General features: G+C 40.9%; 1 protein-coding gene across 1 annotated transcript in view; it reads right to left on the reverse strand.

The window, feature by feature from the left end:
* Positions 1-14,363, reverse strand: part of itga3b (integrin, alpha 3b) — a 58,472-nt gene extending 44,109 nt beyond the window's left edge. The window contains exon 1 of the mRNA XM_041878421.2: positions 14,021-14,363. Within this exon, the coding sequence (XP_041734355.2) occupies positions 14,021-14,196 (176 nt within the window). The 5' untranslated portion in view covers positions 14,197-14,363. The remainder of the gene's footprint in view (positions 1-14,020) is intronic.
* Positions 14,364-21,060: the final 6,697 nt, after the last annotated feature.

Below are 21,060 nucleotides of genomic sequence, written 5' to 3' on the forward strand. Positions count from 1 at the left end.
ACACACACACACACACACACACACACACACACACAGGGGCGTAAGCATGTATACACACACTGTTTTTTTCTGGTTCAATGAAAGTCAATGAACTAAGTAGACCAGACCCAGCTGCTATTGCATTGGTGTCAATGGGAGACACACCCCGTTAAACAGACTGGAACTGAAAATGTTTTCAATGGTAAACGGCCTATTAACATATATTAATTTATCCACCATCTTTGGTGTCGCCTTAAAGTCCAAAAGCGGACGTTGCGCTACAGGCTCTTTCCATTTCCGCCGAAAACCGTATGCATCCAGATATTTCCCACCCCGCTGAGGGTGCCATTGGTCAAACAGTGACAGGAGAGCAAACTCTCATTTGGAGCCTGTGAAATAAATAGAGGGTGGTAGGTCACTCTATCATAATATACAACATATGTTTTAGTGTAACTGTCAAATGTGACAATGGCCTCACAACAAGCACTGAATGTGATTTAAACAGGGATTGAATTCCATTGACATCAATGGTTTGGCCCTTAAAGCACTGGAACACCTCACTCCACTATGCCTCACACTAAGTGCTTTACCAGACTGAGTGATGTCACAGGGTGACCATCGTTGGGGTTCCCTAATCCCTACCCTACCACTATAGACGCATAACACTGATCTATTAGAATAACTTTATTTTTCCCAAGGGAACTTCAGGAACAGTTGTTGGAATCATACCCCAACCATGCACTGTACCATGGTCCCCTGACTAGAACCCACACAGCTAGAAGTCTTGAGTCTGGACATGTGTTTCTGGGTTGACCTGGGAGATCTTTGGCCTCGAGGTCTCTAATCTTTACAAGGCTGCAAAATCAGTGGCCCACGTTGAGCAAACCAGGAACAGCCACTTCCACCTCACTCACTGCCCCCACAAAGCCATAAAGTTCCACATCGTGGAATTTCCAGCAAGTTAACCCTGAGTTGATCAAACCTGTCTTGACCACAATGTTTAGCCATGTTAGGGGGGATACGGGGGATACAGGTGGGACGGCTCAGGGGGTTATTTAAAGGCTTTGACAGTTTGCACCTGGCTAATGCCATGTTAGTATGTTTGGCTATTGAAAATGGTCGTTATGCTTTGAGTGTGCGGATTGAATGGATTGTTTCGGTGTGAACTTTGTATGATACTTCAAGACCACAACGTTTTTGTCACAGGAAACATGTAATGAAGCCTACTAAACTATCACAATAGTTACATTTGAAAGCTTCTCAAGTACCCTGTTCTGTTCTCAAGTAGCAAGAATAACTGCAAAATCATTGAAATAAAGACAGCACGTAACCTACTGATATTGTGCACTGTTTAATGAAATAAAGACAGCATGTGACCTACTGATATTGTACACTGTTTAATCCGAGGAGACATATTGACACAGCTTGTTTGTGTTCATTAAAAGGGCGACCACCAGACCAGTTATCTCATACATAGCCAAACTACAGTATCTCCCAACTGTACAATGTAGAGAGAGAGGTGCAGAGATACATGCCAAGTGTAAACGGATCTCTTCATCCATATCTCATTACCCTTCCTGAGATGAAAAACGACATGCAGAGTGAAAGATAGCATGTTGCTCCCTTGGCGACCATATATACCCCATTAGGGACCTAAGGCACCATGGCAAGTCGTAACTCCATGCTTTTTTAACCTGTTTATACAACCAGAGAGGGGACAAAGGATGTGTTCCTGTGTTTGTAGGGTAGAAGCAGAGTCATCTCTGCAGGTAGTCCCTAGTGAAAGCCCCTCTAGAGGGATTTTCCATGGTAGAGATACTGGGCGATAGTGTGTGTGGGGGGGGGGGGGCTAATGACCAGCTGGGGTTCATTCATCACAACATGTTATTAGAAGCAGTCATTCATTCTAATGTTACACACACTGAGGGATGCCATGCTATCTCTAAGCAATTTGATACGGATCGTAAATGCCATTATGACTATTGTTCATTGCCATGGATAGTCATAATATACTCAAAAATCCCATGAAATAGCAAGGAAATATGCCTACAGCAAATTTGACCCAGCATAAAAATAGACTATTTTTTTCCATTATGAGATACTGTCTAAACTAATCACAGTGTACATATGTAGGATCTTAATTTGAAACTTGTTGTGTATTTAAAAAAGCTTCTGAAGTTTGTAATTTCCACACATTTCAGACTTGATTTTCCTTTATGAAAAATGTATCAACCCTTACAAAGATGTCCATTAATTATAATCCAAATAAAAATTCAAATTTCCAAAAGGGTTCTTCAGCTGTCCACATAGGAGAACCCTTTTTGGTTCCAGATAGAACCCTTTTTGGATCCAGGTAGAACTCTTTTGGGTTCCATGTAGAACCCTCTGTGTAAAGTGTTTTACATAGAACTCAAAAGGGTTCTACCTGGAACCAAAAGGGTTCTACAAAATGATGTACTGTATATAAACCCTGGATTGATTATGTTATCTATTGGCCATTGAGAGGCTTTGAAGCAACCGGTCGGACATATTGGCACACCCTAGTAGGAGTAGTCCTCCATAGGAATGAATGGAATTCTACAGTATTTCAATTAAATGTATTAACGTTTTTTTTTTTTTTTGGTGTAGTGGGGACAATAACATTAGTTATCTCCAAAAATTATACTTTAAGGAATTTTCTTAAATATATACAGAACCAGTCAAAAGTGTGGACACACCTACTCATTCCAGGGTTTTTCTTTATTTTTACTATTTTCTACATTGTAGAATAATAGTGAAGACATCAAAACTATGAAATAACACATATGGAATCATGTAGTAACCAAAAAGGCTGTGTAAGGGCTATCTGACCAAGAAGGAGAGTGATGGAGTGCTGCATCAGATGACCTGGCCTCCACCCAATTGAGATGGTTTGGGATGAGTTGGACCGCAGAGTGAAGGAATATGTGGGAACTCCTTCAAGACTGTTGGAAAAGCATTCCTCATGAAGCTGGTTGAGAAAATGCCAAGAGTGTGCAAAGCTGTCATCAAGGCAAAAAGTGGCTACTTTGAAGAATCTAAAATCTAAAATATTTGTTTAACACTTTTTTGGTTACTACATGATTCCATATGTGTTATTTCATAGTTTAAAATCAAATCAAATCAAATTTTATCTGCCACATGCGCCGAATACACCAGGTGTAGATGTTACCGTGAAATGCTTACTTACAGCCCTTCACTATTATTCTACAATGTAGAAAATAGTACAAATAAAGGAAAACCTTTGAATGAGTAGGTGTGTCCAAACTTTTGACTGGTACTGTATATATTTTTATATTTTCATATTTTATAATTTTAAACTATGCATTAAGGTGTCTGTAATATAATAAATGTGGCAAAATTGAATGTAGACATTAATAAATGCATTTCTATAGGTTCCAATATGTTTTACAATTGTGAGGGAGTGCCAAGATGGAGGCACAGTGGCTTCAACACAGTGCCCCCTATCAGTCATCTGGTGTATATATAAATCATTGGTTCTACCTGGAACCAAAAAGGGTTCTTCAAAGGGTTCTCCTTATGGGGACAGACGAATAACCATTTTAGGTTCTAGATTGCACCTTTTTTTCTAAGAGTGTAGGCTAATAACTGCTGCTCATAATCTAAACTCTAAACTAATCAAAAATTATAAATAATTCTGTCGATTCAATGCTACAAGATCAAGCTTACATCCCATACATTACTGTGCTTTTAAAAGATGTATCTTGGAAATAGCATTGGCACTGACTTATGGATTTTGCCAATGTCCTAATGCACTACAACGGTAGACAACAGAGAAAGTTACAGAAGGCTAATGCACTAACGACGACAACTATTGACATGAATAAATTCCCATTTCCCCTGCATCAAAGAATCATCATTTACACTTCACAGCTGCTGAGACTTTCAATGAAGGTCTTATTTCAAGAGATTACTTTATGGATAAAGAATAGGTTACAGTGACTCATAAATATATTTTACTGCAATTCTCATGAAGAAAAAAAGACTTCAGATGAGTTCCGTCACAAAGATTTGACAGCAAACATGATCTGTATAGAATATCATGTCATACATGTATGTGGGCCTAATGGACACATGACAGCACAGGTCTCTGATCAGCCAGTCTTGTCACTGTGGCATGACGTTGGTGCTTTGAAAGGCCTACTTCTGAAGACAAAGCCTACAACCAGAGAAGAAATGTTGGAGCCCAGCCAAGTCCAACAAACCAGTCTTCCTCATTTGGCCATCATGTGGAAGGACATTTTTCTGCCCTAATTATTTTGTTAGTCCATATTTTACAGTTCTCAGGCAGTGGAGAAATTAATTGGAAGGAAAAAAGTAGGCCAAGCCTATAATGTACAACAATGAATCCTCATATTGTTTTACATAGAGCCTAAGCACAGCGAGAGAGGGAGGTGACATACAGTGCCTTCAGAAAGTATTCATACCCTTTGACTTATTCCACATTTTGTTGTGTTACAGCATGAATTCAAAATGGATTGAATATATTTTTTTCTCACCCATCTACACGCAATACCCTGTCATGAAAAAACGGAAAATGTCTTTACAAATCTTTGCAAATGTATTGAAAATGAAATACAGAAATAGCTCATTTACATAAGTATTCACACCCCTGAGTCCATACTTTGTAGAAGTACCTTTGGCAGCGATTACAGCTGTGAGTCTTTGTGGGTAAGTCTCTAAGAGCTTTCCACACCTGGATTGTTTAACATTTGCCCATTATTCTTTTCAAAATTCTTCAAGCTCTGTCAAATTAGTTGTTGATCATTGCTAGACAACCAATACATTTGCAAAAATTTCTAAAAACATGTTTTCACTTTGTCATTATCGGGTAATTAGTGTATATGAGTGAGAAAAAACATATATTGAATACATTTTCAATTCAGGCTTTAACACAACAAAATGTGGAACAAGGGGTATGAATACTTTCTGAAGGCACTGTATGTGTGGGGTACAGAGATGAGGTAGTCATTCAAAAATCATGTTAAACACTGTTATTGCACACAGAGTGAGTCTAAGCAACTTATTATGTGACTTGTTAAGCAAAGTGTTACTCCTGAACTTATGTAGGCTTGCCATAACAAAGGGGTTGAATCCTTATTGACTCAAGACATTTCAGCTTTTCATTTTTTATTAATTTGTAAAAACAATTAAAAACATAATTCCACATTATGGGGTATTGTGTGTAAGCCAGTGACAAAAAATCTCAATTTAATCAATTTCAAATTCAGGCTGTAACACAACAATGTGGATAAGGTCAAGGGGTGTGAATAAATTCTGAAGGCACTGTAGGTGAACTGAACTGAACCGAAGCTCAATGCTTTTTCAAACACGGGAACCTGTCAGAACAGCAAACCTGCAGTTTGTCTATAAAAGGTCTGACAGCAATCTACAGTACTTTGCACCTCAGTGAAGAGAGGAGAGAAATAGGGGAAGGCCCCATCAAATTAAAGGCAGAGTTTTCATGGCCAGGGGCCACGGCCCTCAGAGAGATGAGATGGCTAAATTGCACCTCTCCCCTCTGATTAAAAGCATTGGAGACGTGAGGAATGATGACCATTGATTGGCCTATTTAGGAGTGCTGTGATTCATAAACTTAATCTAGGTTGGGAAGTGACAGACCAGCTTGTCTGTCTATTGCTGAAGTTTGAACAAGACAGAAGATTGAAGACACGTCCAAGAGTTGCTGAATTGTGAATTCCCCCCAAACTCATTTCATCCATGTCCCAACCTGCAACCAGGCAGGTCGAGTGTTCGGGGAAGGGTGAAACATTCCAGGCATACCACGGGTCAGAGGCCTGAAAGGAGCCAATCAGAGACCAGCTGACAGCATTGCTACCTCCTCCCTCCTCCAATAGAGAACAAGAAAGACCCTCTGCAGAAAGAAATCTCTGAAGTGTGTGGTGGATGTGAATGTGATAGGAAGGGAGGGGTGAGGGTGCAGGGAAGAATGCCATGTTTGGCTTCAGACAGGTACAGGTACTGTGTGAGGAATGTGCAACGCTATCCAGGCACCAGATCTTGACTTGGGGGGTCTGAGTTTTCTCTATCTCCATCAAGCTTCTCCACAATGGCCAGAGAAACTCTCAAATCTCGTTGCTTCATCTGAGTTTAAGTACTGTCCTGGAATCAGTCAAACTGGATGACGGCATTCACTTTAAACCAGTGGTCACCAAATGGTTGAACGCGATCGACTGGTCGATCTCCAAGGCATTCGTAGTCGATTGTGAAAAATGTATATAAAAACAACGATAAAGCCTTGCATTCCTTTTTTCTGTCTCGCACTGTTAGCAGTAGGTGCACTTGTTTCAGCTGCCCTGCACGCCGGGTAGGCGAAGTGTGCCCATTTTGAACCATTTCATGTGTCTGAAGATACAAATTCCGCCTACTCGGCGTGCCTGGAGAGCAAATCAAGTGCACCTATAGGCCTACCGCTAGCCAATCGGATCGATCAGATCACCGTGTCTGCACTCTGCAGCTTCCTTGAGCACACAGCAAAGTAAGTTGATACTGTGATTTCAAAACGTCTAAAACCATGACTAGAGAGAAACTGTCAACGAATACAGCAAAGAGCTGCTGTTTTATGAGTGAGTTTATGTTTAAGTTTTTATTCAGCACTGTCAACACTTTTTATTCAACACTGTTATAAGCCATGAAATGCGCATCTCCACTCGCGCTGCAACCAGCACTGCAGCTTCAATGAATGAGTAGCAAAGTGTATCGATAGGCTTGCGTTATCATTATTATTAGCGACTGTGTGTTTTTTAATAATGAGGAATATTTCACTTTCTCTGGTCAAAGGAGTAACAACATTAATTTTTGCATGAGCCAGAAATAATGCGGTGTGACACGAGTTTCGCCATCAGCTCGAAGACGGTTTCCCCTTTTTGGTCAGTATTAGCGAAGGGGGGAGAGCTGAGCGATGGTCCGACGGTGAGAGGAGGACCCTCTGATGCTCTCCGCTGAGACTGGGTCGTCACTAGTTACCAAAGCCACAAAGTAATAAACCCGCCTATTTCTACCATTTATCTTCTTAAAATGTGATTTTAAACCTAACCCTAACCTTACCCACACTGGATCTTGGCATGTATTATGACTTAGAAAGTGATCTCGGCTCAGAAAAGTTTGGTGACCACTGCTTTAAACCATCCCAGCTCTTCTCCATTGCATGAGACAAACTGTCTCGAAACCCTTTAATCCTATCCTTGACCTGACACATACATACAGTTGAAGTCGGAAGTTTACATATACCTTAGCCAAATACAGTATATTTAAACTCCTGACATTTAATCCTAGTCAAAATTCCCTGTCTTTGGTCAGTTAGGATCACCACTTTATTTTAAGAATGTGAAATGTCAGAATAATAGTAGAGAGAATGATTTATTTCAGCTTTTATTTCTTTCATCACATTCCCAGAGGGTCAATTAGTATTTGGTAGCATTGCCTTCAAATTGTTTAACTTGGGTCAAACGTTTCGGGTAGCCTTTCACAAGCTTCCCACATTAAGTTGGGTGAATTTTGGCCCATTCCTCTTGACAGAGCTGGTGTAACACTGAGTCAGGTTTGTAGGCCTCCTTGTTCGCACACACTTTTTCAGTTCTGCCCACAAATGTTCTATAGGATTGAGGTCAGGGCTTTGTGATGGCCACTCCAATACCTTGACTTTGTTGTCCTTAAGCCATTTTGCCACAACTTTGGAAGTATGCTTGGGGTCATTGTCCATTTGGAAGACCCATTTGCGACCAAGCTTTAACTTCCTGACTGATGTCTTGAGATGTTGCTTCCATATATCCACATAATTTTCCTTCCTCATGATGCCATCTATTTTGTGAAGTGCACCAGTCCCTCCTGCAGCAAAGCACCCCCACAGCATAATGCTGCCACCCCCGTGCTTCACGGTTGGGATGGTGTTCTTCGGCATGCAAGCGACCCCCTTTTTCCTCCAAACATAACAATGGTCATTATGGCCAAACAGTTCTATTTTTGTTTCATCAGACCAGAGGACATTTCTCCAAAAAGTACGATCTTGTCCCCATGTGCAGTTGCAAACCGTAGTCTGGCTTTTTTATGGCGGTTTTGGAGCAGTGGTTTTTTCCTTGCTGAGCGGCCTTTCAGGTTATGTCGATATAGGACTCGTTTTACTGTGGATATAGATACTTTTGTACCTGTTTCCTCCAGCATCTTCACAAGGTCCTTTGCTGTTGTTCTGGGATTGATTTGCACTTTTCGCACCAAAGTACATTCATCTCTAGGAGACAGAATGCGTCTCCTTCCTGAGTGGTATGACGGCTGCGTGGTCCCATGGTGTTTATACTTGCGTACTATTGTTTGTACAGATGAACGTGGTACCGTCAGGCGTTTGGAAATTGCTCCCAAGGATGAACCAGACTTGTGGAGGTCTACAATTTTTTTTCTGAGGTCTTGGCTGATTTCTTTTGATTTTCCCATGATGTCAAGCAAATAGGCACTGAGTTTGAAGGTAGGCCTTGAAATATATCCACAGGTACACCTCCAATTGACTCAAATGATGTCAATTAGCCTATCAGAAGCTTCTAAAGCCATGAGATCATTTTCTGGAATTTTCCAAGCTGTTTAAAGGGACAGTCAACTTAGTGTATGTAAACTTCTGACCCACTCAAATTGTGATACAGGGAATTCTAAGTGAAATAATCTGTCTGTAAACAATTGTTGGAAAAATGACTTGTGTCATGCACAAAGTAGATGTCCTAACCGACTTGCCAAAACTATAGTTTGTTAACAAGAAATTTGTGGAGTGGTTGAAAAAACTAGTTTTAATGACTCCAACCTGAGTGTATATAAACTTCTGACTTCAACTGTACACAAAGAATGCCCACTTTAAATTTTATACATGTCGTGACTGGTTGGTTTATTAAGCCCTCAAACATTTTTCACATATTCGCACTCTCTCTCTCTCTACTAATGGGGAAATGTGTGTAATGAACAACTTTGTGGTCAGCCCTTACTGTGGTGACACTAGACCCATACTGTAAAGCCCAGACAACACAGAGATGGAACAGACAGGACATTGAAATCCTCCTGATTTAAACATTCTCGTGTCTCTTCAGAATTGTCCAAAAACATGCCAAATTAACTTATCCTCCAGTAAATACTGTATAGTATCATACAAAAGCATGCTGGTTCACATACTTTGCATGAATGGCATAGAATAAAGACAATATTTCATCTATTATACTTACACTAGTTAATTTATACATTGTTATAAATCTGTAATGACTTCAGTGGGATGTGCTGTTGTGAAGGTAAGGAGTTAAGCTAAGAGTGTAAATAACACTGCACTAAAAGGTGAAACCAGTGATTACATTTTGGCTGCAGGGTCTTCCACTCCTTCTACTGATAAATCTGTTACAGCTCCAAACAGGGGCCTTGTCACCAAGTCCCACAGGCTTCCAGCCTCATTACCATGGCCATGTGGTCCCCTTCTTATGTTGCAACTTCTGGACGATGACACCATCCCTCAGGGGACAGAGCAAAGATGGTGCATCGATCAAGTGTCAGCATGACACAACCATCCATTGCATTGACTGACCAAGAACGAACTCTCAGTTTAACACATCAATCCACCACTTAGAGCAGATGAAACAGACAGGCGGAGGCTTAATCGGACAAAGGGAGGCGTCATCAATTCCCAGTTCTGCGCGTCAATGGTTAGCTCACAGGAAGTGCAGGGCTTGGTTTACAATTCTCTTTCCTGCTTAGCACACGCAATAAATTACTAGCAATTACGACTAGCACAAAACAAAAATCAGAGATCAAAGGAAATACACTTCTCATGGATGCTGCAGAATGATATGGCCAGTTTAATTGGCAAGAGGAAATCCTAAATACAACTGAGGTAGTCTAGGGTTCTTCAAAGAGCACACAAAAGGACAACACTGTTTGCTGTTTGGAGGGAGATCTATCAGAGCCTCAAATATGTAGCTGTTAGGAGAGAGCAAGTTAAACTTGCCTAGAGAAGCAAGCAACCACCAATTCAAACATGCAAAAAATTCCTAACGAAATGAATGAAAAAGGAAAAGTCTGAAGGCTGACGCTATTTCTATTGCTAATTATTTCTTACTTTTTCTTATGTAAATTACTCCATACAAGCACTTCGGTAATAACAACCTCCCTGCATTGGTTACTGGCCAAGGCCAATGAACACTGTATTGCAAAACACAAACCAAGGTCTCAGCTGAGTGAAATGGCCTGGGGACATGTGGAAAGTAATGTGTGCCCTGTTTGCATTCTATAATGACTGCAAGGTACAGTGCCTTCAGAAAGTATTCATACCCTTATTCCACATTTTGTTGTGTTACAGCATGAATTTAAAATGTATTGAATAAAAAAAATGTCTCTCACCCCTTCTACACATTACCCCAAAATGACGAAGTGAAAGCAGGTTTTTAGAAATGTTAGGAAATGTATTGAAAATGAAATAAAGGAAAATCTAATTTACGTAAGTATATTCACACCCCTGAGTCAATACTTTATAGAAGCACCTTCGGCAGCGATTACAGCTGTGAGTCTTTGTAGTTAAGTCTCTAAGAGCTTTCCACAACTGGATTGTGCAACATTTCCCCATTATTGTTTTCCAAATTATTCAAGCTCTGTCAAATTGGTTGTTGATCAGTGCTAGACAACCATTTTCAGGTCTTGCCAGAGATTTTCAAGTAAGTCAAAACTGTAACTTGGCCACTCACGAACATTCACTGTCTTCCTGGTAAGCAACTCCAGTGTCGATTTTTGGCCTTGTGTTTAGGTTTCTTTCCTGCTGAAAGGTGAATTCATCTACCAGTGTCGGGTGGAAAGAAGAATGAACCAGGTTTTCCTCTAGGATTTTGCCCGTGCTTAGCGCCATTACGTTTTTTATTTCTCCTTGAAAAACTCCCCAATTCTTAACGATTACAAGCATACCCATAACATGATGCAGCCACCACTATACTTGAAAATATGGAGAGTGGTACTCAGTAATGTGTTGTATTGTCACGCCCTGGCTCTGGGACTCTGTTATGTTGAGCCAGGGTGTGTGGTTTCTATGTGTTTTGTGTGCTAGGGTGATTATCTAGTTCATTTGTTTCTATGTTGGCCGGTGTGGTTCTCAATCAGAGGCAACGTGTATCAGCTGTTGCTTGTTGTCTCTGATTGGGAACCATACTTAGGCAGCCTGTTTTCCACAGTGTGTTGTGGGATCTTGTTCCGTGTTTGGTTAGTGTCTATTGCCAAGGACGTCACGTATCGTTTTGTTGTTTTGTTCGTTGTGGTGAATTAATAAAAAAGTATGTTCGCATTCCACGCTGCGCCTTGGTCCTCTGTGTTCGACGATCGTGACATGTATTGGATTTTCCCCAAACATAACACTTTGTATTCAGGACAAAAAGTTAATTGCTTTTTGCAGTATTACTTTAGTGCCTTGTTGCAAACAGGATGCATGCTTTGGAATATTTTTATTATGTACAGGTTTCCTTATTTTCACTCTGTCAATTAGGTTAGTATTGTGGAGTAACTACAATGTTGTTGATCCATCCTCAGTTTTCTCCTATCACAGCCATTTAACTCTGGAACTGTTTAAAAGTCACCATTGGCCTCATGGTGAAATCCCTGAGCGGTTTCCTTCCTCTACGGCAACTGAGTTAGGAAGGACACCTGTATCTTTGTAGTGACTGGGTGTATTGATACACCATCCAAAGTGTAATGAATAACTTCACCATGCTCAAAGGGATATTCAATGTCTGCTTTTTTATTTTTTTTGTACACATCTACCAATAGGTGCCCTTCTTTGCGAGGCATCGGAAAACCTCCCTGGTCTTTGTGGTTGAAATTCACTGCTTGACTGAGGGACCTTACAGATAACTGTATGTGTGGGGTACAGAGATGAGGTAGTCATTCAGAAATCATGTTAAACACCATTATTGCACACAGAGTGAGTCCATGCATTTACATTTTAGTCATTTAGCAGACGCTCTTATCCAGAGCGACTTACATGAGCAATTGGGGTTAAGTGCCTTGCTCAAGGGCACATCGACAGATTTTTCACCTAGTCGGCTCGGGGATTAGAACCAGCGACCTTTCGGTTACTGGCACAATGCTCTTAGCCACTAAGCTACCTGCCGCCTCCATGCAACTTATTATATGACTTGTTAAGCAAATCCTGAACTTATTTACGCTTGCCATAACAAAGACCTTGAGTACTTATTGACTGAAGACATTTCAGCTTTTCATTTTTAATTAATTTGTAAAAATGTCTAGGCAATACATTTCTAGGCCAATTTGACATTATGTGGTATTGTGTGAAGGCCAGTTACAAAAAAATCTAAATTCCATCCATTCTAAAGTCAGGCTGTAATACAACAAAATGTGGACAAAGTCAAGGGGTGTGAATACTTTCTGAAGGCAATGTACATGTTCAAGACAGAGAAACTCCAATGCATATAAATCATACTTAAGAGAAAAACAATAGTTGCTTTTCCAATCCTTTAGCCATAATAAGTTAAACCCTTGGGGATACATTTTCTTCGGCATAGTGCACTCACCACACAGACATGCTGCAACCTGGCCACACCTGTTTCACCTGCAGCCAGGGGTGTCATGCACTACAATAATCTGAGGGGGCACAAAGTACATGAGGATTGCTGGGGGGCAGAGGGGGCTAGGCCCCCTGTCTGTAAATTGGAGTATTTTGCATTTTTCAAACACCTGAAACAGCGTTTTTACTGAAATCTAGAGCCATAATCATTATGCTTCATTCTATGTAAAAAAAAAATATATATATGTATATTTTTCTGCATATCTAAGCATACCTATTGAACTGTCTGTATCCTCTTGACTGGTGGTTCTTTTTAAAAAGAAACTAAATGTGCTGCACTGCATCTCTGCTAAATGTGCTGTGCTGCATCTCTGCATCACAGCCCACTTAATAAGGAACACGCATTTAAGTACTGATCTTATTCAACAGCTCTGCAGTTGTTTATAGTTTATAATCTCTTGGCCAGATAAATGTGCAATGTTTATTATTATTAACATCTTACAGCCTTGTAATAACCATTGTGTAGAATGAAGAGTATGGATTGTTATGACAGCCAATGAGGGACAACATCATCAATTTAAGACCATTCATATTATCATAATGGGACAAAGCCTTATTCGTTGAGCAGCAAGTTCTGCTTTTAACCACAGGCACCAAACCCATTGTTTCTCTCACACTTACTAACCAGAGAGAGCAATAGAACTGAAATTAAAGAAAGTTGAGGAAACGTGAAAATGTGTGATAGTAATGTAGGCCAACACTAAATGTAGGCTTCTTCTCAGGGGTTTGACAAAATATTTTTTTCTGGATACAGGTAAGCTACTCTTTATCCGTTCAAAAAGGTGTAGCGATATTGGTGGACCTTATTTCATGAATTGCATACACGCAAGCAAGGACAGCCTTCAGTAGGCTATGGTCACTGAAGTCTATGTTATAGCCTATGTTTCTTTTACTTCTGTTAAATTAGATTATAGGCTATGTGATGTTTATATAAAATAAGCATTTTGTGCAATTGACCAAATAAGAAGCTCTTGAATGAAAGTACAGGGTCGTTGGTTCCAGAGTGCGCACAGGTGTCTGACATGTTGAATTTGCACTGAATTATGAGATTGTAGCCAGCAGAACATAAAACACGGCGCCGATACCCGATTATTTTGGACAGGTGTTCTAGTGAACTTCATAAAGAAAGTTGGCTAATCTTAACAGGCTTTACATCAAAAACTATTGAAGTTTCAAATAACTTGGAATCTTTCCGAAACATTAAAGACTTGCGCATGAACGGAAGAAAAGTGTTTTAAAGAGCAAGAACAGATGGAACTTCTAAGTAGCTCGTTTTCATTTTATTTCGGTTCTAAACATATGATACCTATCCAAATGGAATTATCAGTGGAACGCCACAATTTATGGCGCCTGAAGAGGATAGAACACTTGCATAGGAGGTACACCGCGGATACTCACAGGTATTTTGTGGACCCTTCCGTCTGTTTGTGCAGGGCAACAGCAAATCCAAAGAAACTGCCCTTGGTTTTCCCTTCTTTGATAACTGGAAACCGTGAGTCTATATTAAATCCATTGCAGGTTAGAATCACACAAAACAAAGCGAAGGCCCCGTGGAGATATAGACTTGGGGCCATGTTTATTCCTTGTTCGCAATTATGCCTTCCCGCAGCTCCACGATCAACGACGGAGTGAAAAATGTTTCTACCACACTGAGGTCCCTGTACAGGCTATGGTTCAAAATATGCAGTCCATTGAGAAACGTCTATCCCCTCTCGTCTTGTGGATGTAACTGCCACTGCCTAGGTGTCGATGTCTGCCTCTCTCCTCCGTCCCCTCCCTCTTCTCCGCTCCTCCACACCCATTTGAACAAGTAGCCTACACACAGAATTCAAACCTGTCGCCTGAGCACTTTCACCAGTTCTTTCCGGTAGGTTGGAAGCATACAGTGATCAGTGGATGGTGGTCAGTGGATGGAATTATTGGCTTGATGGCTTGATATAAGATGTTGGTACAGCAGTGCACAGCACTTTGATAATGGCAATGCACTTTATACAATTAGATGTGTAAATTCACATCAGGGACTCTCTCTTTCTCTCGCACTCACACATGCATGCAGAACACACACACACACAATACTTGATTCCTCCAGTTGCATTTGGCTAACTTTCAAACATACCGAGCTCTGGAAGTATCAGTAAATATACTATTGATATTTCCTCAAGGTGTAGCGTCCTGTTTGGTAATTAGATGTCATACACACAAACAGCCCCCTTTTTATTTCTCTACATGGGTTGAATTAGATTTATTTGATTGTAGTAAACAATCATGTGAAGCATAATCCCAGAAGAGCTTGTTGTGCTGGAGTAGCCTTATCTGACTGGAGGTCATTCTGAGCTGAGAGAGCCCTCAGCTGGTCTCTAATGAATGTTTGTGGGAGCCAGCCTCATAAGAGCTGGGCCTCCCTCCTGACTCTCCTTCTCCAGGCCAACTGATTGGCATCGGCCTGCCCTCACATGAGTGCCCTGATAAGAGCCACCCTCCACATTCACTCCCCAGCCTGTCATTCAGACCCCTGACCTGCAATAGCCAGTTCAACCCTTAATCCCTTTAAAGACTTCAGAGAGGGGGTCGTGGATAAGAACGTACCCCCCTGCTAACTTGTTTCCCCCAACCCCCCAACCCCCCAATTCTTCTTAATTTGACTCCCTTCCTGGACCCAAAGAGTACTGGAGGGAGACAGGGAGACCACCCTCCCCTGAGACCATACTCCATCACCCTCCCTGATGATTGGGTGATTGTGTCCGCAAGGCAATATGTGATACCTCAAGATATCTGTTGTGTTGTTGGATGACTCCTGGTTCAGATCTTGTATCACTGCCCCCCTAACTGCTGAGCTCCGCTTCTGCTTTCTGGCAGTTTTTAGCTCTGGGTGTAATCTCTTCTTTCCTCCCCAAATAAATAATGACTTTGGAGATAACAGTTCAGTTCACATTCCAATGCGAACTAATAAACTGTTGTCACTTACACTGAACAAAAATATAAACCCAACATGCAACAATTTTAAAGATTTTACTGAGTTACAGTTCATATAAGGAAATCAGTCAATTGAAATAAATTCATTAGGCCCTAATCTATGGATTTCACATGACTGGGAATAAAAATAGGCATTTGTTGGTCACAGATACCTTTTTAAAAAATGGTAGGGGCGTGGATCAGAAAACCAGTCAGTATCTGGTGTGACCACCATTTGCCTCATGCAGCGCGACACATTTCCTTTGCGTGGAGTTGATCAGGCTGTTGATTGTGGCCTGTGGAATGTTGTCCCACACCACTTCAATGGCTGTGCAAAGTTGCTGGATATTGGCGGGAACTGGAATATGCTGTCGTACAAGTAAATCCAGAGCATCCCAAACATGCTCAATGGGTGACATGTCTGGTGACTATGCAGGCCATAGAAGAACTGGGACTTTTTCAGCTTCCAGGAATTGTGTACAGATCCTTGCAACATGGGGCCATGCATTATCATGCTGAAACATGAGGTGATGGCGGCGGATGAATGGCATGACAATGGTCCTCAAGGATCTCGTCACTGTATCTCTGTGCATTCAAAGGGCCATAGATAAAATGCAATTGTGTTCGTTGTCCGTAGCTTATGCCTGCCCATACCATAACCCCACCGCCACCATGGGGTACTCTGTTCAAAACGTTGACATCAGCAAACCGCTAGCCCACACAACGCCATACACGTGGTCTGCGGTTGTGAGGCCAGTTGGACGTACTGCCAAATTCTCTAAAATGACGTTGTAAGCGGCTTATGCTAGAGAAATGAATATTCAATTCTCTGTCAACAGCTCTAGTGGACATTCCTGCAGTCAGCATGCCAAATGTACGCGCCCTCAAAACTTGAGACATCTGTGGCATTGTGTTGTGTGACAAAACATTTTAGAGTGGCCTTTTATTGTCCCCAGCACAAGGTGCACCTGTGTAATGATCATGCTGTTTAATCAGCTTCTTGTTATGCCACACCTGTCAGGTGGATGGCTTTTGTGCATATGGCAAATATCTGGGATCTTTTATTTCAGCTCATGAAACATGGGACCAACACTTTACATGTTGCGTTTATATTTCTGTTCAGTGTAGATATGTTAGATATGCTATTTTTAAGATGTGCTGATATTGTTGATCTCTCATATATAACTTGTACTGTCGGTCCATAAATGGACATGCCAATTGGTTGACAGTGGCACATTTATAACATGGTTAAAACATTGTCACATGCATTCTTTACTTTAACGTCTGTCTAAAATGTATTTTAGTACAAAACAGACATAGATAGCTTTATTCATAGTCATCTCTCTACATGTTCTCAAGTTATCTCACAAGGTCCAGTAATAGTATTTAACCCAAAGGTGAGTGCACAACACACCTGTGTATAAAGTGTCAACAACCTGACGCTGCATTATCACAAATGCATCTTGTACAGCAGTGATGTTGAACAGATCCACGCAATAATGTAAACAAAGACTACAACTCTTGACCTCTCTGACTCGCATCAAGACAGACGTCCGTGTGAGACCTGAGTTGATCTCTTAAAAGGACATTGGGCGAAGGAATTTGAGATAACTAAACGAAAATAGACAAGCTACATGAATACCTCACGATCAATGCCGACCCCATTATCTCCAGAGAGAATTTACATAGGTTTGTATCACGGCTGAGTACATCCCACCCAAGCCAACACCACGCTGCCACTCAAGGAATTGCACAGGACATTATACAAACTGGAGACCGCATATCCTGAAGCTGCATTTGTTGTGGCTGGGGACTTTAACAAAGGATATATGAGATAAATTCTCCCGAAATTCCACCAACACATGAATGTGCAAAGCTTTGCACACTCTTGGCATTCTCTTTGCACACTCTTGGCTTCACCTGGAATGCTTTTCCAACAGTCTTGAAGGAGTTCCCAAGTATGCTGAGCACTTATTGGCTGCTTTTCCTTCACTCTGCAGTCCAACTCATCCCAAACCATTGGGTTGAGGTCGGGGGATTGTGGAGGCCAGGTCATCTGATGCACCACTCATCAAGGCAAAGGGTGGCTAGTTTGAATAATCTCAAATATAAAATATATTTTGATTTGTTTAACACTTTTTTGGTTACTACATGATTCCATATGTGTTATTTCATAGTTTTGATGTCTTCACTATTATTCTACAATGTAGAAAACAGTTAAAATAAAGACAAACCCTTGAATGAGTAGGTGTGTCCAAACTTTTTGACTGGTACTGTATATATATATATATATATATATATATTTACAACAAATATATATGGGGGATTTGAAATGATGCAGACAATTACATTGATGGAAGCTACAAACAAAAAAGTGTATCTGGTAGTGGTTGGGCTGGGTCTAATGCAGAGAAGTGCACTTAGGAAAGAGGGAAGGCCTGTTCTATATATACTCCTCCTCACTTCCTTGTTTCCTGCCCTTCCTTTCAGTTACCTCATGCCTGGGTCAATTGTAAATAGATTGGAGACCATGTAAATGGAAGCACACAGATCAACCAAATGGCCTGGGAAATGAGAGGAAACCTCATAAAGAGAAAAACAAACAAAATGCCCACCTAGAAAAAACACAGTTACAATAGACTGTAGCCTACAGTAGCCAACAAAATGGCTACCTCAGACAGCAATGAGCTTGAGAACAATAATAAAAGCCTTTAGCTACGTTGTACGTTATACTGTAAGTGTGAATTCAGACCGATTTGAGGCACGAACACAGTGGTCGATGGTCATTAGTGGAATAGGAAACACAGCACGCTCTCCAGCCAAGTTCTCTCAGCACCTCAGCGAGAGAGTCAGCCGTTGCCATGGAGCTCTCAGTTGCTATGTGGCCAGAATGTTGCTTGCAGTGGCTGCATTGGGAGGAAGACACTGCCGTCTATTTAAACTAAATACAGTATCTCATATTCTGAGATTTGTCCAGAAACCACCCCTGCACCAGGCCTCGATATGCACAAAAACATGCGTGAATTGCCATAGGAAGCCATATCATGTAACAAAAAGCATTGATTACTTGCATTATAACTAAGATTTAGGGTTAGGCCTAGATGTGTTTGTATGTAATTCAGTCTGTGTAATTAGTTCATGAGATTTGGCATTATGCACACTTAAGCACTTGGCTAGAGTTCAGAATATTAAGTATTACATAGTAACTCTTTCTATACCCAGAGGAGACACTTTTTTCAGTTACATTTTTTTCAGCAGAAATTTGACACAAATGGCCCAAACAAGATCTAATTTTAGAGAGCAAAACAATTTCCCGATAAAATTATTTCCCGATAAAAAAAAACTTAGAGGAAGGGAAAGGTGGTGATGTACAGTAGCATCTGGAGAGCCTATTACTCTTCAAATCAACGTTTATTGGTCGCGTACACAGATTTGCAGATGTTATCACAGGTGCAGCGAAATGCTTGTGTTCCTAGCTCCAACAGTTCAGTAATAATACCTAGCAATACAAAACAAAACGCACATCATCGAAAAATTTAAAGAAAGAAATTAAGAAATATCAGAACGAGCAATGTCAGAGTGCTGAATATTAATAAATAAATAAATATATATACAGTGGGGTAAAAAAGTATTTAGTCAGCCACCAATTGTGCAAGTTCTCCCACTTAAAAAGATGAGAGAGGCCTGTAATTTTCATCATAAGTACACGTCAACCATGACAGACAACACGAGAAAAAAAAATCCAGAAAATCATATTGTAGGATTTTTTATGAATTTATTTGCAAATTATGGTGGAAAATAAGTATTTGGTCAATAACAAAAGTTTCTCAATACTTTGTTATATACCCTTTGTTGGCAATGACACAGGTCAAACGTTTTCTGTAAGTCTTCACAAGGTTTTCACACACTGTTGCTGGTATTTTGGCCCATTCCTCCATGCATATCTCCTCTAGAGCAGTGATGTTTTGGGGCTGTCGCTGGGCAACATGGACTTTCAACTCCCTCCAAAGATTTTCTATGGGGTTGAGATCTGGAGACTGGCTAGGCCACTCCAGGACCTTGAAATGCTTCTTACGAAGCCACTCCTTCGTTGCCCGGGCAGTGTGTTTGGGATCATTGTCATGCTGAAAGACCAAGCCACGTTTCATCTTCAATGCCCTTGCTGATGGAAGGAGGTTTTCACTCAAAATCTCACGATACATGGCCCCATTCATTCTTTCCTTTACACGGATCAGTCGTCCTGGTCCCTTTGCAGAAAAACAGCCCCAAAGCATGATGTTTCCACCCCCATGCTTCACAGTCGGTATGGTGTTCTTTGGATGCAACTCAGCATTCTTTGTCCTCCAAACATGACGAGTTGAGTTTTTACCAAAAAAGTTCTATTTTGGTTTCATCTGACCATATGACATTCTCCCAATCCTCTTCTGGATCATCCAAATGCACTCTAGCAAACTTCAGACGGGCCTGGACATGTACTGGCTTAAGCAGGGGGACACGTCTTGCACTGCAGGATTTGAGTCCCTGGCGGCGTAGTGTGTTACTGATGGTAGGCTTTGTTACTTTGGTCCCAGCTCTCTGCAGGTCATTCACTAGGTCCCCCCGTGTGGTTCTGGGATTTTTGCTCACCGTTCTTGTGATCATTTTGACCCCACAGGGTGAGATCTTGCGTGGAGCCCCAGATCGAGGGAGATTATCAGTGGTCTTGTATGTCTTCCATTTCCTAATAATTGCTCCCACAGTTGATTTCTTCAAACCAAGCTGCTTACCTATTGCAGATTCAGTCTTCCCAGCCTGGTGCAGGTCTACAATTTTGTTTCTGGTGTCCTTTGACAGCTCTTTGGTCTTGGCCATAGTGGAGTTTGGAGTGTGACTGTTTGAGGTTGTGGACAGGTGTCTTTTATACTGATAACAAGTTCAAACAGGTGCCATTAATACAGGTAACGAGTGGAGGACAGAGGAGCCTCTTAAAGAAGAAGTTACAGGTCTGTGAGAGCCAGAAATCTTGCTTGTTTGTAGGTGACCAAATACTTATTTTCCACCATAATTTGCAAATAAATTCATTAAAAATCCTACAATGTGATTTTCTGGATTATTTTTTTTCAATTCGTCTGTCATAGTTGACGTGTACCTATGATGAAAATTACAGGCCTCTCTCATCTTTTTAAGTGGGAGAACTTGCACAATTGGTGGCTGACTAAATACTTTTTTCCCCCACTGTATACAGTTGAAGTCGGAAGTTTACATACACTTAGGTTAACACATTTCTTGTTAACAAACTATAGTTTTGGCAAGTCGGTTAGGACATCTACTTTGTGCATGACACAAGTAATTTTTCCAACAATTGTTTACAGACAGATTATTTCACATAATTCACTGACTGTGCCTTTAAACAGCTTGGAAAATTCCAGAAAATGATCTCATGGCTTTAGAAGCTTCTGATAGGCTAATTGACATCATTTGAGTCAATTGGAGGTGTACCTGTGGAT

The sequence above is a fragment of the Coregonus clupeaformis genome, chromosome 1 (genome assembly GCF_020615455.1).
Source record: "Coregonus clupeaformis isolate EN_2021a chromosome 1, ASM2061545v1, whole genome shotgun sequence".
Taxonomy (NCBI): domain Eukaryota; kingdom Metazoa; phylum Chordata; class Actinopteri; order Salmoniformes; family Salmonidae; genus Coregonus; species Coregonus clupeaformis.